The following is a 17424-nucleotide window of genomic DNA, read 5'->3' on the forward strand; positions in this document are numbered from 1 at the left end:
AAAGGAGAATTATAAATTACCTATGGGTCCCAATGGTTTGTATTTAAACTGTCCCTGCTGGTGAGCCCTTTCAACTGCTTCACAAAGGTCTGGCATATAGTGTCCAAACCTTTTCAGTTGATTTGTTTTACTCTCCTTCAACTCTTTTAGCTGTCGTTGCTGAGAATCCAATATTTGCTTCAGTTCCAATTCTTCCTTCCTAAAACAAAGAAGCTACTGAAATATCATGCATTATTAAGGCCTAGTCCATTTTATAGAAATAGGTAGTCTTTTACACACCATCTGATTGCTTATAAGGTACAATTGATTTAGCAGGGCTTCCAAGTCAATCATTGATTCACTTTAAGCCACTTTTCCACACACAAAAACAAGCTCTAAGTCACTTGTAACAAAGAAACAGGGTTGCATTTCACACAAACACTACAAAAACAATTTCATAGTAACATAGTAAAACAAAAATATAGTAATATACAAACAAGCACATTTTAATACTATTAATATACAGTGATATCTTCATTCCTGAATGGCTGAACGCTGCAAACCCGGAAGTAAGTGTTTGTGTACAACGCTGCAAACCCAGAAGTAAGTAAATTTGTGAACATTTTTTGGAAGCTGAATGTCCAGTGTGGCTTCTGGTTTGAGTGCAGGAAGCTCCTGCAGCCAAACGGAAGCCACGCCTTAGTTTTCAAACAGTTTTGGGAGTCGAACCGACTCCCAGAACAGATTAATTCGAGAACCAACGTTTCACTGTAGCAAGATTAAGTAAACAACATGCCACATCAAATGACCAAAATAAGGGAGCTTCAGTTTCTGTATGTTTAGCCTGGAAAAGAAGTAACTGAGAGGAAATAGGCATCTTCAAATATCTGAAGGGCTGTCACAAGGAAGATGGAGCAAGCTTGTTTTCTCCTGCTCTTGGCAGTAGGTCCCAAACCAATGGCTTCAAGTTACAAGAAAGAAGATTCCAACTAAACATCATGAAGATGTTTGCAAAACTGCAAGCCATTTGTATTTAATAACACATTCTCTAAGTTGGTACCCTGGGTGCACTTCTCCAGAGGAAGCTTATAAAATAACTGCTTTTACTTGTTTTTCGTTTGTTTGTTTTTTAAAGATGTGTTTATTTTGCAAAGTGGGATGTCAGATGTCTTTACCAAAAAGGAAATCACCTCTCCCCTTGAAGAAAAACAACAGGGAACTGAAACTGAAATGATCCCTTGTTCTTTCCCAAAACTAACCAAGAAAGAGCTGAATGAAGGTGCTAGCTGTGGTCCAAGGAGCAAGAAAAATAAATGCTCAGAAGCCCAGCTTATAGCACAAAACACAAATCAAGTAATCACAGTTACATCTCAAAAACTTACTTAAGCCTTGCAGCCTCTTCCTTGTATGTTTTTATAGCCTCTTGAAACTGCTTTATTTGGTTATCATTTGATTCTTCTTGATCACGAAGTGTCCTTAACTGCTCTTCCTTAGCTGCTCGTTCAATTCTTGCTTGTTTTGCCAACGTTTCAGGCTCCGAAATTTGTTCAGCACTGTAACATCATGCAAACCAAACAGTATATTATATTATATTAAAGAGCTGCTCTGGAGGAATACTTCTGTGACATACACCTTTCCTTCGGGGCAGCTTTTATGCATGCAGTATTTGCATGCATGCAGTTTCACATTCACATTTTAAAATAAACACGAATACAGATTTTAAGGCTGCATTTATATATTTTTAAAATCCCACAAAGACTTATAACAGTTATTTACCATTCTCTGAACAAAAGGCAGCAGCATGTACTTTTCTACCTGCTTTTAGCAAAGCACTGTAGATTAATTATATAATTATTATTTATACATCACTCTTTGCATCTTAGAGACATCTTTCGGCCTGTAAGGAATATACACTCTAAATAGGAAATGGGAAAAACAGAGAGGAAACAGGGCAAGGGGGATAAAGTGGGCAGATTTGTATTTGATAAAGTCTAACACCAAAGGTTTCAGAGTACACTTAGCTGTCATACAAAATGACACATCTTCTTATGGATCAGCAAGTGATGTACAAGCAAGTAGCAGAAAGGAGGGGGAGACAGAAAATTATCACAAAGGAGGGAAGTAAGCAGCTAGGCCCCACACTCATCTTTATTAGGGATTAGCGCTATTTGAGATGTTTATACATTTATCTGGATTCCAGTGGAGTAACCAATTTTTAAAGATCTTTAAAACTCAAGCAGCAAAGGGCTCCAAAAGGGTATTTCCAAAGTAACTGAATGGGCAACAAAATAGCAAATGAGACTCTGTGCAAATAAAAGTAAGGTGCTGTTCATTGGGGGAGGGGGGAGCCTAGCTTCACATCTATGCTGATGGATCTGAGCAACTGAGAACTTGTGGTTCTGGTGGATAGTCCAGTAGCAGTTGAAAAATAATAATAATAATAATAATAATAATAATAATAATAATAATAATAATAATAATAATAATAAAGGGCTTCTCTGGAGATCTGTCCAATTGACAGAATCATAGTACCACTATGCAGAGACTAGTGTTGCTGCATTTGGAATAATGATAATGTAGTAGTTACTCAATATCAAAAAGGGTATTTTAAATCCAGAAAAGGAAAACCAAAATGGGCAATTGATTGTGGCACTTCTAAAAAGAAAAGCTGCATCTCCAACTTTTTAATTCAAAAAAAAAACCTCATAAGGGTTCTCTTTTTTCTTTTATGAAGCAAGGATGCAAAAAGCATTTAAGGAGGAGTTTCTGCATGATGCAGAAGTGGCATTAAAGGCTTCTGACAAAAAATAATTATCTCAAGATGGTCATTAATGATTTTGCAATAAAGTTACAAAAATAGAAAACAGCCAGATGGAAGACTGGAGTAGTCAAAGTGTGAGATAACCAGAGCATGAACCACAGTTTTATCTGAGTTTAATAAGTAGTTTAATAAATTTAATATAATTAAGTTTAATAAGCTGATATATACTCAAGAGGTAAAAAAGGTTGCTTACAATAAATTTCAATTTCTCTGTTTTCAAGTTGGTCAGTCTTGTTTAAACATAAAGTGAACTTTTAGGAAATTATCGATAACACAGAGGAGAGATGTTTCAACTTCTTGTTTGTCATTACATGTTTCTTACAGATAAAAAATATATATAATGGTTTTCGGTAACAAAATGCCCGTTTACTCCCTTCTCTTTTTGATACAACGTATTTAGAAAATGAAACATTACCTGGTCTTTAGTTCCTCAATTTTTTTGCAAAGCTGTTCATGGTCTTTCGCCAAGCGTTTCAATTCATTTTGAGACCGATTATATGCTGCCTTAAACAAGGAAAGCAAAACTCTGGTTAACAATTGACTGGAACAAACTTACAGCAGAGATTGACAAAAATATTATAGCTGAAGAGCAACTTCAATCTGTTATTTCTTCTGCCTTTTTTGAAATTATATCCATTTGACCCATTACTCTGCTTTCATGCCTTTTACAATCCAAGACACTCAACTCTGCTGATAAAAGAATCTGTGTGGCTGATTTCTGTGCAGCTCTGCACAAAATACAAAAGTATGCCTAGACCTTTAGTGTGTGGCAAATTCTTACAGAACTTCTAAGTCTGAACTTTACATCTACAAACCTCTGCATCATTCTTTGCTCTTCTTTTAGATATAACGTCTGCTTTCAAAGCAGCACATGTCGGTTCTAATGCCTGAGCTTCTTCCGTTATCTTCTCTAGCTTGTCTTGCATAGTTCTGTGTTTTGCTTCTGCATCTTTTACCTTAGTCTGAAAAGACAAAACAATCAGAAATCTCATTATACCAGGGAAATTAGGTGAATGTGCAGAGACTGATCCAAAGGAAGTTGAGACAAATCAGCCATGACTTGGAACGGGAGAAAGAGTCAACAGTTTGCAGATGAAGTATGATCACCTTTTACTTTCCAGATAACACTTAATTCTGAATTTCATTAACATAATGTCAGGCCTCTGGTTTTAACTGGGAACATTACAGCTGAGCCTAGTACAAACTGATGGGCAGCCTAGCACTGTGAGTACTTCAATCTTGGAGTCCTCTTCTAACACAAAAGAGGGCCAGGGTATCCATCCCAGCCCCCTTGGGCAAGATGAAGCCCCTGGCAAAAATACAAGGAAGCTGTTCTTGCTCTTTTTTGATCAACTAAGCAGCATCGTATCCAAGCTACACGGGCTCTGGCCAGGGATGGCAGCCAGGCAAAGGTGGTTTGGGCAGACCTATCGATGGCTTCGGCCTGGCCATGGCATCCACTCTTGGCCAAATGGTTGTCTCAACTTGGCTTCATTAGAGGACACATGTAAACAAAAAAATCAGCTTGAATGCCAAATGTTACAGCGCAGTAATAGGAACACTGAATTATTTTCTACAAAATCTTTGTTGATCATTTATTAGATTATATACAAAGTTGATCAAAGCTGACAAGTAACTCAAAGTAACTCAAAACTGAGATATTTGCTTCTCTAGTCTTCTAAATGCAATTCACTTACAGTATATGAGAAAGCTCACAAGTAGCACACATTTAATTAGATGGCCAAATAGCACATGAAGGGCATTCATGTGGACCTGTACAAGAAGCATCTGTTCTTTCTTCTTGTGATCCTTGCATGAAGGCAAAGGCTTTGATGAGAGGTGACAATAAAGCAGACTGCTTAACAGATCTGACATTTTGTGATGCAGTCTCAGAAGACACCAGTCACACTAATCTATTTTTTAAAGTGTACAGATAAGACTTTAAAATTGGTTGTGTTAGTCTCACTAAGTCATTAAAGAAACAAAAACAATGCTTCACTTGAACAAGAGAATCAAAGCAATTCAAGTCAGTATTTGCAATAAATCCATATATACCTGCCATTCTTTCACTTTCTCAACAAATTTTCCAGTTCTTGCTTCTAGAGCACCAACATCATCTCTGAGTGTTTTAACTTCTTTTTCAGTGTCTCTCACCTAAAATGTAAGATTAATGTAAGCATCACACAATAAATATTACAACTATCAATTTAAACCCATTGATAGGTACTGAAACAACAAATTACCATTGCCCAAGCTATTTGGTGCTGTAACTTATTCAGCTCATTCTGCATTTCACTCACAAAAGCAATACTTTTGTAACGATCCTCCTTCTCCAAATAACGCTCCCGAAGTTCTTCAAGAAACTAAAGAGACACACAAAATGTTGTTGGAGATGACAGCAGTACAGATACTAGGACCATTTCTTAGTGTTTACTAGGGACAGAAGAAACCCAGAGGAGCTGTCTAGGAAGCTCAGTATCAGATTATGTGTGTTACTAAATGTTTTATTATTGCTAAAAAGCGAGAGAAAGCTAGAGAGTACCAGAAAAACTACTACTTCTGTTTCATTAACTACGCAAAAGCATTTGACTGTGTCGACCACAGCAAACTATGGCAAGTTCTTAAAAGAAATGGGAGTTCCTGACACCTCATCTGTCTCCTGAGAAATCTCTATGTAGGACAAGAAGCTACAGTTAGAACTGGATATGGAACAACTGATTGGTTCAAAATTGGGAAAGGAGTATGACAAGCCTGTATATTGTCTACCTGCTTATTTAACTTATATGCAGAATTCATCATGCAAAAGGCTGGACTGGATGAATCCCAAACCGGAATTAAGATTGCTGGAAGAAATATCAACAATCTCAGATATGCAGATGACACATGGGGTCACGAAGAGTCAGACACGACTAAACGACTAGACAACAACAAATGTTTTATTGCATCTGTGCATTGTTTCTTTAAATTGCAGTTGTGTTTTTACAAAATCATTTGTATGAGATTCTGTTGTAACTGGCTTTGCTTGTTTGCACAAAATCTTTAACAAAATAGTATATATTTTTAAAAAGTGACTATGGTGCTTCATGAAGAATAAATCAGTGTTAGGAATTTATTTTGTAGGGCTAAAAGGTAAAGGTAAAGGACCCCTGACAGTAAAGTCCAGTCACGGACTACTCTAGGGTTGCGGAGCTCATTTTGCTTTACAGGCCGAGGGACCCGGTGTTTGTCTGCAGACAGTTTTTCTGCGTCATGTGGCCAGCATGACTAAGCCGCTTCTGGCGCAACGGAACACCGAAACAGAGCAGCACACAGAAACACCATTTACCTTCCCGCCAGAAAAACCTATTTATCTACTTGCACAATTTTTGGCGTGCTTTCGAACTGCTAGGTTGGCAGGAGCTGGGATCGAGCAACGGGAGCTCACCCCATCGCAGGGCTTCAAACTGCCAACCTTCTGATTGGCATGCCCAAGAGCCTTGGTGATTTGGACCACAGTGCCACCCACATCCCTTCTTTTTGTAGGGCTACTGGTCTTGTTTTAGCCCTTCTCAGTAAATCTAGAACCAATATGAAAGGCTGGGGGAGGTGGAGTTTCACAGTCCAGTATGTGGGCCTGGGACACATAAAATTACTGTTTATAATACCTTTGCTCCTTGTTCAATCTGATCATGAGTTCTTGCTTTGGTTTCCATAATGTACGCATAATCTTGTTTCATCTGCTCCAACTGTGTTGCCTTCATAAAGAACTAATGCAAGAAAACACAAGTTTATGTTCTATAACTGACTTTCTAAAAGACTAATTATGAATGCAGTCCATTTATACTTCAACATTTCCTTAAAACCCTAGTTACCCGCTCCACCCACCTCACTCAACATGTGCACAATAAGAACATATAGAAGCAGCACTACGGCTATCCACCGAAAGTAAAATTTGTGCATGCCTTCAATGTACCCATCAAGCCCTTCAAGCTGCTCAAGATCTGAATAAGAGCACACATGGACTTCCCATTCCTTAGTGGTGTGATGTGCTTCTCGAAACAAGGAAGAGTCATGTCCAATGGATTTGTTGGCATCTGTTTGTCTCGAGAGACAATGGAGTGTGCTTCCAATGGTGAAGTCATTAGCAGCACTGAAGTGACCTCCTTGGGGCACAAGCCTAGGCAGTGCGAATGGAGGTCCTGGGCTGCCCAGACAACAAGGCCCCCTTCCCTTAGCCGCGCTGATGTGGTCCAAAAGAAAAAAGAACAATATGTTTGGAACCAGCTGGGCATACTGACAGCTTCTAGGAGGGTGGAGACCAAAGGTGGACAAACTACCCCAGAAGGAGCACAACATGTCCCCCACCAGAGGTACCACCCCTCTCCTACACCCCATACACTCTCCGATGGATTACTGACAACATCATATGGTACTTTTCTTTACCTTGTATTTGTCACCTTCATTTTTAGACTGCAAGAACTGTTTGCTCATTTCCTGAGTGAGTATAGATACAGGATTATCCACCTGCAACAACAGAAGTCACTTACTATTTTGTTTATCTTTGGAAAATAGTCCTTATTTAAGTAAGCGGTCACTTGAAATTCAGAAATTCTCTTCAACATCCATTGTAAGACAAGATAAATTATTCTTATGGTTGCAACAGTATCTCAAGCGTAATGGCTTTTAATTAACTACATAAATGTTCATGAAGATTTTCCTTTACGGCACCTTTACTATTTTAAGAATTTGAGAAGTCACAACCAGCTCACTGAAACAGGATGTCAGAAGAGCTTTAATGGGCAACTTTGCTTTTTAACTGCAAACGCAAATTCCACATAACCACTGGCCACAATCCAGAGAACTGCACTGCAAACAGTATGCACAGAGGAACCTTTTGACAATACACTCAGTCACTACCACCCAAAACCAGTTTCTCATGACACACGAGAAGTTGCTTTAAGAGTTTGAGCATAGGGGCTTCAATTCAAGGAGGGGAGGAATCATAAGCTGCAGTAATTGTCTACACACCTTTAAGCAAAAAGCATCAAATCAATTTTTTAAAAATCATCCATAAGGTGTTATATGTAGAAGTAAACAAATTTAGACTTACCTGGATATTAAAGTGATCTAGGATGGCAATAAGTTCTTCCTTCTTGGACGAAATTATGGCACCTGATTATAAAAGTGAGAATAAACCACAGTGAGATTTTTAAAATTACTACGTAACACCAATTAAATTATACCTTTAGTGTAGAACAGAATATTGGTGCTTAGAATGAACACTTATTTTTATTTATTACATTTATATGCCCTCCATTCCCCCTGAAAATGTCCAGGATGTTGCTTTGTCTTGGTGCCCAAATGGACTATGATCCCTCCTACTGCTCAGACCGCAGGAACCATGCAACCAGATTTTTCCCCCTAGAAGGGGGAGGAGGGGAAAGGAGATTGTTAACCGCTTTGAGACTCCTTCAGGTAGTGATAAAGCGGGATATCAAATCCAAACTCTTCTTCTTCTACTACTGTTTCCTTTGTTCTGTTCTGTGGCTGGCCTTTTATAGAACTCCTTAGTAATCGGGAGGGGAGAACATCAGCAGGACCAAAATTTAAACAGAGGAAAAGGAAAAAGCCAGCATAGTCTGGGCCTACTGGTCAGCAAAGCTGAATGTTCGAGAAAGGCATCTTTAGGAGATGGGTGGGGGGTGTATGTGTGAAGTTGTGGCCTTAGACCTCCATGCACCCCGAGAAACAAACATTCACAGTGAGTACAAATGCTTTGTTCTCAAATGGCTGTGACAAATGTCCAAATGCATTGCATAACAGCTACTGTCATACGGATTGGTTCAGATGGCTGTGTGGCAAGGAAGAACATGCTGCAGCACATTTCTCCAGAAGGCAGTCTCTGCTGAGGTATTTACATCTAACCAAGTGGGTGTTTGGCAAATCTTGTGGAGTGGAGAACTAGGAGAGGACCACTGCTATAGAGGACCCCATGGAACAGAGAGAAGTGTTAGCAGATGTGGTGCCGCATAGGCTAGGGTGGAGTTAAGAGACTTTTTGTCCTAGTGTGGTTCACTGGAATGAGTCAAACAAGGAGATGTTTTGCCTAAAGGCCAATGTGCAATTAGTTTGGCCCCTGTAAAAGGCACCTAGGATAAACTGGTTCTGGAAGCAGTGTCTATATTCCAATGCTTTAACCAAATGCTTTTCCTAGCCACTGCCCCTGCTGCAATGGTCTTTTTTGAAAACTGTGTGGTGTCTAATGCTACATGAGGTGTGTGTTCCTCCATTTAGAAACTTTTTGGGTCACTATTTGGTTTGTCCACAAGTTCATCCAGCCACCAGAGAAAGGTGGATCTACAAAACAAAGATGTAAAGGAGGTCTATAGATTATGAAGGAGCAGGACTCTGGCGCTGGGTTGAAAACGGAACCAGGGGCGGGGGCATGACATGCTGCTGCTGCGCTACTGTATTTGTCAGCTGAGAGGCAGTAAAGCCACTTTGCAGGTCTCACCTGTGCGGCTTTTCCCAGCCTCTCTGGGGTCATGGTGCTCTGATGGGGGTGGGGACAGCCTCCCCTTGAAAGAATCCCTTCTATATCCACCAGATGAAGAAGAAGGTTCAAGGTAGAGGTTCAGAAGAAAAAATTTCAAAATGCTTTATTTTTTTTTTTTAAATACATTTTATTCCAATTTTCCAAATTCAACAAATTAACAAAACCAATCTTTTATACAAAATCTTATATTCACATCTTTTACCTTGCTCCGCCGAGCTATGACTTCCCCCCCTCCCTTCATGCGGGTTTCTTGTTAATTCCTTTTTTTTGCAGTTCCTTTTTTAACATATTGGTCAATTCGTAAGGTTTATTTTAGTCCTGCGAGAGTTTTTAATGATCTACAGTTTTTCTCCATATAGTCCACATATTTACTCCAGTCCTTTTGAAACCTTGTCTCCCCCTGGTCACGAATCCTGCATGTCAATCTAGCATATTCAGCATAGTCCATCATTTTTATCTGCCACTCCACAATTGTAGGTAATTCCTGTAATTTCCATTTTTGGGCTAACAAAGTCCTAGCCGCGGTTGTTGCATACATAAACAGTGTTTGATCTTCTTTTCTAATCTCTCCTCCTATTATTCCTAACAAAAATGCTTCTGGTTTTTTTGGAAAGGTATATCTAAACATCTTTTTCAATTCATTATATAAACTTTCCCAAAATCTTTTAACTTTTTCGCATGTCCACCACATATGATAAAATTCACCATCTTTCTCTTTACATTTCCAGCAACTTTTATCACCCATTCTATACATTTTAGCTAACTTAACTGGAGTTAAATACCATCTGTACATCATCTTATATACATTTTCTTTCAAGGCAGTACATGCTGTAAATCTTAAAGTTTGATTCCATAATTTCAACCACGCATCATATTCAATATTATGCCCCAAATCTTTTGCCCATTTAATCATCACTTCTTTTGTCAACTCATCTTTTGTATACCACTCCAACAACAGATCATACATCTTTGCCAAAAGCTTTGTTTTGCCTTCTAGCACTTCTATTTGAAATTTGGATCTTTTATCCTCAAAACCTATTTTTCTATCTTCTTTAAGCACATCATTTATTTGATGGTATTCTATCCATCCTGTTAACACTCCTTTAATGTCCTCAAAAGGTTTTAAACTCCATCCTTTTTCAGTTTTCGTCAAGATTTCCTCATACGTGGCCCGCCTCTTTTCCATATTTACTTTCTTAAATGTTAATACCTCTGCTGGTGAGACCCACCAGGGTGTTTTAGACTCTAACAGCCTTTTATTTCTTTCCCACACCTCGTACAGAGATCTTCTTATCACATGATTCGTAAACCCGGTATGTGATTTCTTTTTGTCATAACATAAATATGCATGCCATCCAAATCTATTGTTAAAACCTTCCAAATCTAACAAGTCCGTATTCTCTAGAGTTATCCATTCTTTTATCCAACAGATACAGGACGCTTCATAATAAAGTCTCAAGTCTGGCAGGGCGAATCCACCTCTTTCTTTCTTATCTACCAAAATCTTATGTTTTATTCTAGGTTTTCTCCCCTGCCAGACAAATCTTGATAAAATCTTTTGCCACTCTTGGAATTGCCTCGTACCTTTAACCACAGGTATAGTTTGAAATAGGAATAACATCTTAGGTAATACATTCATCTTTATTGTTGCAATTCTTCCTAAGAATGACATTTTCATATTAGTCCATCTTTCCAGGTCTTTCTTTATTTCCTTCCATACTTGTTCGTAATTATCACTGTAAAGATTAATATTCTTTGCTGTCATCCATATTCCCAAATATTTTACCTTTTTAGCCACGTCGAGTCCATGTTTTAACTGTAATTCCTGTTTTTCTTCTTTCGTCATATTCATTGCCATAACCTTGGTTTTTTGTCTATTTAATTTGAATCCTGCCAATTGACCAAATTTCTCCATTACTTCTATAGCTTCTGCAACACTTTCCTTTGGATTTTCCAATGTTAAAACCAAATCATCTGCGAAGGCTTTCACTTTAAATTGCTTTGCACCTACCTTAATACCTCTAATTGTAGATAGGTCTCTTAATCTGATCAATAATATTTCCAAAAATTTCAAAATGCTTTAAAAGGGCTGTAGGTTCCAAAACGGAGCCCGGGAGCTTCCTGCTGCTGTGCTACGCCACTCAACAGCTGATGGGCAGGAAGCTGTTACTTGCAGCGAGATTGAGGGTGAAGGAGGAAGGGGGTCTGCAGTCCCTTAGATTGCCTTTTCCCCATTCTTACCCTCCCAAACGAAAGGGCGGGCGGAATAGAAAATGAAGCGACTCAAGCTCCCCACTCACATGCATTTCGCTTATGCGTGCTGAGGGCCCAGAATGTAACCCCCACATGTATGTAATTTGGAAGCGGGGAGCGAACACTAGCAGAGGGAGGTTAGCAAAAGCCGGTTTCTTACTACAGACCAGTTCCATCAGAAGGATGTTCTGTGTTTGATGAGATAAAACTTGAGAGGAAAGATGCAGAAATCCAGCACTTAAAGAGTATAATCACTCAATGGGAGGCAAAGTATAAGGAAGTGAAAGCACGAAATGCACAGCTGTTGAAAATGCTGCAGGAAGGAGAGATGAAAGATAAAGCCGAAATACTGCTTCAGGTCAATGAATCTCAGAGTATTAAGAATGAGCTGACTTTACAGGTTACCAGCCTTCATGCTGCACTGGAACAAGAACGATCTAAAGTGACATTACTGCAAGCAGAGCTAACAAAATATCAGGCTGGAAGAAAAGGGAAAAGAAATACAGAGTCTGATCAGTGCAGGTGATCACATTTGTACCAAAATCAGAGCAAAAAATAAATTTGATCTTCAAAAAAAAAATTCTTTCCCTCCAACTGGCAGTACTCAACACATTCAATGGTGACTTGTGTCCTCTTCTGGGTTGCCCTATATCAGGCATGTCCAACTGGTCAATCGCAATCTACCAGTTGATCACGGGGCATCCCTGTTCGATCGTGCGATACTGAATGCAGCAAAATACTTCGGCAGTTCAGGTTTCGTGAGGCACAACCAGGCTATACCACTGAGGTTAGAGGGCTATGGCTACAGCCAGGACAACTAATGTACTGTGGAAAGCACTGCTGCTTTTTTATGAACTTGTACTGTAATAGCAGAGGAGGGGCCAGAGGAGCTTGCTCTGCAGCTACTACCAAGACTTTCTCTTGTTGCTTTATCACTTATTTATGTTTAGCAAGGCTGTGGATTTCTACACTTTCCCCTTCCTCTGTGAAAACATAACAAAGGGGGAGTAGGGCATGGCACCAGAGGGAGACATGCAAAGCAAGAAAACCTGAGTGGGACACAGAAGGTGACCTGGAGGAGGAACAAAATTGAAAGGCCTTTTTTATTTAAACAACAGAAAAAGTGCATGATAGGGGAGAGAATAAAGAAGACAACTTGCATCAAGGATGACAATCTGACAAAAAGAAGAAGAGAAACAATTCTGAGTTTTCCTAGTGTGCCCCTTTAAGAAATTGTTTGAGCTTCCCTATGTACAATTTAGATTTCAACTGTTGTACTACTAATGATCAGGCTGGGGCATGCAGATGGACTAGTAACATCGTCAGGGAAGCCTGAGGAGTGAAAAACCAGGCCAATCCTTCTGACTTATTATTATGTCTACAATGTTGTGGTAGACACCCGTATAATGCAGACACAAGCCTATCATTACTCTTGCTAATGCTGAAGCAAGCCAAAGCAGTCCAAAAATAAAATAAAATATTGAGCAGTATCTGCACCCTCATGATATACCAACATTTACAAGAGTATACAGTAGGCCCACAACTTATGTGGGGGTTACGTTCCAGGGATCATGCCTAAAATTGTGCAGTCAATGGGTTCAATGGCAGGTAGGATTGCCAATTTCATTTTTCCCAGAACCCCACCCCCTTTTCCATTTTGTTCAAAAAATTGCCATGCAGGTAAGCCTGAATGCATAGAAGTTAAATGCACACAAGCTGTGGGCTTATTGTATTTTAAAAAGAAGGCAGCTCACCTCACTTTTCTTCTAAAAATAAAGCTTCTTTGAATACTTTATAAAAATTAAAAGTACCTGTGCTGCTTTTCAGTTTGTAATTACGATGTCCTTCCAAGTTTATGCGTTGATTGATGGTGATAGAGTCACCATACTGTTGTGGTTTAAATGCATCTTCACCTCTGTTTCGCAGCGTGATTGAAACATCTGCAGAACTGAAGACAAAAAATGAGCTGATTCAAGAAATTATCTTTTTAACCAAGTTCAAGGTGTTGCCAGTAGCATATAAAGCCCTTAACAACTTGCAACCAGGTTACCTATGAGATTGCCTTACCCAACATGTGCCCACTAGACCGCTTCAATCGGCGGAATTGGCAATACTACAGGTGCCACATTAGACCCATTCCGCAGTTGGAAAGTGTGTTGATACCACAAATGGTTGGTTTAAGTAGGTAGCTAATATGCAGCACTCTTGCAGAGTTCTCACCACCAGACACTGGGCTCAAAGTTTTCAGAGTATTTCTGGAGGGACAGGAAATTCTTCCCTCCATCCCTGGTACTGTTCTTACTCGTTCTGCCTTAATACTGGATTTTGACTTACCTCTGTCCATCTTTCACAAATACTTTCAGAGATGTTCCTCGATTTGTCACTGTAGCTTTTCCTCCAAGACCAACCATAAGGGCCGTTAACACAGCACTCTTCCCACCTGAATAAAGCAACATTTATTCAGCTCTTAATAGTTGGCAAGCTATTTTTAAGGCAGCAAAAAATGGCTCTTATTTTTTTTATATATAAAAGACCATTCCTCCCCCCCCCTTATTTTTTTCTTAAAAAAAAAGACAATTCCTAAAGAAGCTACAAGGTTATAAAGCATGTGATCACATAACATAAAAACACTCTTGGGCAAAATAAAAACACTCAATGGCACTTTTTCTCATGAGACTAGGTCAGCAATAGTTTCAATACTTATTTGTTTCATATTTGCTGCTGTATTGTGAAAATGTGTTACATTACTGCGTTTTCAATGTACACTTTAATAATGTATTGATATTAATTGCACCATATAGCTTAATTTTTTTTACAAAAGTGGCCCATACATTTAATGAAATAAATACAAGAACTTTGTAGCTGGCATTCTCTTAAGTGTTACACAAACATATCGCCGCAAGCCATTGATGGTTCTTTCACATCTCATGGGTCAGGAGACCATGAACCAATTGAAAAAGCTCAACTGAGCAGCATGAGTACATAGTGCTAATGCTTTTTTTTGACAGTCACAAAGTGGGCTTTATGATCACTCAGTGTGTCAACATATTCACTGCAAAATTAGCAAGGTAAAGTTAGGAAATAGAGGATTCTTATTCTGTTCAATAATTCAATAGAAATAACTGCAAAATAATAGGTAAGATAGATTTCATTAGTGAAATTCATTTGGTTATAAGCTTTTGTAGAAAAGAGCCTAACTGATTGTATTGCCCTCTTCTGACACAGGCTCAAACTTATTTGCAGGGAGAGGAGGAAAATATGAACAGTAGGGCAAGAAGACCATGTAATGCAAGATAGTTTCTGATAGGCGATGATGTGAAAGAGCATGCCTGAGACCAGAGCTACTGTCAGCTGCAATGTACAACACTGGACATGACAGTCATGTCTGACCTGATAAAACACAGTTTCTGTGTTCCAAAGAAATGCTTAAATACATATAAGAATAATGACCATTCATAAGAGAGGCTTTTCCTTTTTGATTTGGGGGGTTTCTTTTCCCTCTTCCCCATAATCCTCTGCTGTTCCTCATCTCCAAGCATCTTATCTCTCATATGTATATTAGTTATTATTTGAGAGGTACTAAATTTGCTTCTTTATTTTTTGTAATCTTTTATATGTATTTTATTAGTGTTCTATTCTGCTTTTTGTGCAGAAAAACTGGTATATTAGAAATAAGAAATATGCTACAGAATGAAATGCCAATGCTATAATTTTCCATATGATTTAAAATAATAAATGAAAACTTACTTCCATTATTTCCAACTATAAAATTGACATTGGGTCCAAATTTGAAGGGGCCCAGCATTGAATGGCACATGAAATTCTTCAGCTGGATACTTTCAATTATTCCAACTTCTCCCGACACCTACAGATACATTACAAAGATGTTTAAAACTGATCACCCATCTTTTGTACACAAACAGAAAGTCACAGATCATCACAATGCTTGCATATTTTTAACAATACCATGGGGTGTCTGAATAATCCTTACTAGCAGAACATTCAGCTCTTATTTGCCATTTCCCTACACACTTAAAGTAGTAGCCTAAATAGCAGATCACAAACTGTGTCAAATGAGTCTCCCTAAAAAACGTGAGAGCAATGGTAAAAGCCCAAGTGCAACTAACAAAATATAAACAGAGATATTTTGCTTGAAAATATCAACTTTAGGCCCAGGGATAAGGAAGATGAGTGAGCAGGTAATAATGAACCCCTGTGTGCTTTTGTCACATGCAAGGCAGTTTCAGTCAAGCCACACTTAACATAATATCTGGTGTTCCATATACAGTACTTGAAAGACTACCTCCTTGCATACAGACGCTCTGGGGTGCAGACTGATCAATGACCAGACTCAGCATAAGGCATCATTCTTAATGGTTTTGAAGAGCTCATTGCACATAGTCTCAACTTGCGCCCTGCAAGCAGGTAGTCATACATATGACACCCTGTGCCATAGTACCCACACCCTTGCTAATATAACCTTTCATTATCTGTTTTTTTGTTTACTGGGCTTATTCGGTATGAAAGTTGAAGTAAGATAAAAGGGAGAGGGTTGGCTGGCATTGCCTCCTCTTCAAAGATACTTAACTTTTCTACCCATGGCTAAGTTCCACCAACTTCTGTCGCAGACAGGTGAGAGTTCAACTTTTAAAGCAGGCTCTCAAGTTAATGGAAACTTAAAGGGACCCTGGAAATGGCTATAACAAAAGCGGACAATAAGCAGTAATTAAGGAGATGTTGAAATTTGGCTCCCAGCATGCAATCCCCTATTGCAGCTTTAGTACTTGCTATCAGTAGATAGTACTTACCTTCTCCCCGCACAGGTTTTTAACGTACATCAGGCACGTCCAACAGGTAGATTGTGATCTACCAGTAGATCACTGGATGTCTGTGGTAGATCACTGCTAGATCACTGGCACCCCTAAAAAAAAGCTCACCCAAAATTTTCCTCTTCCCTAAAAAAAGCTGAACTATGACCTGAAGCCCTAAACAAAAATGGGCCTCCCTCCCTCCTAAAAGAAGCTCAACAAGTTTGACCTAAATCCCAAAAACAGGGCTTCCCTTCCTTAAAAAAACTCAACAGCTTTGACCTGAACCCCCCAAAAGGGGGTAGATCATCACTGCCAGTTTTTAACTCTGTGAGTAGATCAGAGTCTCTTGGGAGGTGGCCACCCCTGACGTACATGTTCCACCCCACCCCGCCCTTCTGTGCTTGTCTGATCATCAATAGTTTCATTTTTCTCAGGCATAATATAAAACCACATTGTGAGACAAATTGCTTACCGACTGTGAATAGTAACTGCTGTCACTCTGTAGCTGTGACAACTCCTCTTCATTAGGGTCATCATCAGAATCAAGTGTTGCTTGCCTAGGTCTTTTTTGAGATGATGATGTTGAAAAGCTTCTCTCTTTTCTCTTTGACATATTGGCCTCTGTGCTTACAGAAATTCTTTTGGAAATATTTCATCAGAATTCTGGCAAATTTCTAGCGCTGTAATGTTGGGGAAGTGGAGGGAAAGTTAATGAAACTATATAATAAATGTTTCCTTATTCTATAGTATTCAGTTAGTCATACCTTGGGTTACGAACGCTGCGGGTTGCGCGTTTTCGGGTTGCTGACTGCGCCGAAACGCAAAATGACATCATGTGCATGCGCAGAAGCACCGAATTTTGTCATGCACATGCGCAGACCCAGCACTGCGGGTTGAGAACATGCCTCCTGCACGGATCACGTTCGCAACCCAAGGTATGACTGTACTGTAGTTGTTAAGTTTTATTCTGTTAAAGAGTATATGCCTGTTAGGCTAACCTCCCTCAACATTTTGTGGGGGTTAAA

The 17424-nt window shown here is 39.2% G+C and overlaps 1 protein-coding gene across 4 annotated transcripts in view; it reads right to left on the reverse strand.

Moving 5' to 3' along the window:
• SMC6 (structural maintenance of chromosomes 6) overlaps window positions 1-17424 on the reverse strand; it is a 35604-nt gene that overhangs the window by 15768 nt on the left and 2412 nt on the right. For all 4 annotated transcript variants that reach the window (XM_035110029.3, XM_088667195.1, XM_035110033.3 and 1 more), the window contains 13 exons: window positions 16872-17079; window positions 15336-15453; window positions 13923-14028; window positions 13400-13536; window positions 7890-7951; window positions 7223-7303; window positions 6445-6546; window positions 5044-5163; window positions 4856-4954; window positions 3616-3762; window positions 3216-3304; window positions 1362-1532; window positions 21-199 (listed from right to left, as the gene is read on the reverse strand). In XM_035110029.3, the coding sequence (XP_034965920.3) occupies window positions 21-199; window positions 1362-1532; window positions 3216-3304; window positions 3616-3762; window positions 4856-4954; window positions 5044-5163; window positions 6445-6546; window positions 7223-7303; window positions 7890-7951; window positions 13400-13536; window positions 13923-14028; window positions 15336-15453; window positions 16872-17012 (1552 nt within the window). In that variant the 5' untranslated portion in view covers window positions 17013-17079. The remainder of the gene's footprint in view (window positions 1-20; window positions 200-1361; window positions 1533-3215; window positions 3305-3615; window positions 3763-4855; window positions 4955-5043; window positions 5164-6444; window positions 6547-7222; window positions 7304-7889; window positions 7952-13399; window positions 13537-13922; window positions 14029-15335; window positions 15454-16871; window positions 17080-17424) is intronic.

Source organism: Zootoca vivipara, chromosome 3 (genome assembly GCF_965207765.1).
Source record: "Zootoca vivipara chromosome 3, rZooViv2.hap1.1, whole genome shotgun sequence".
NCBI lineage: Eukaryota > Metazoa > Chordata > Lepidosauria > Squamata > Lacertidae > Zootoca > Zootoca vivipara.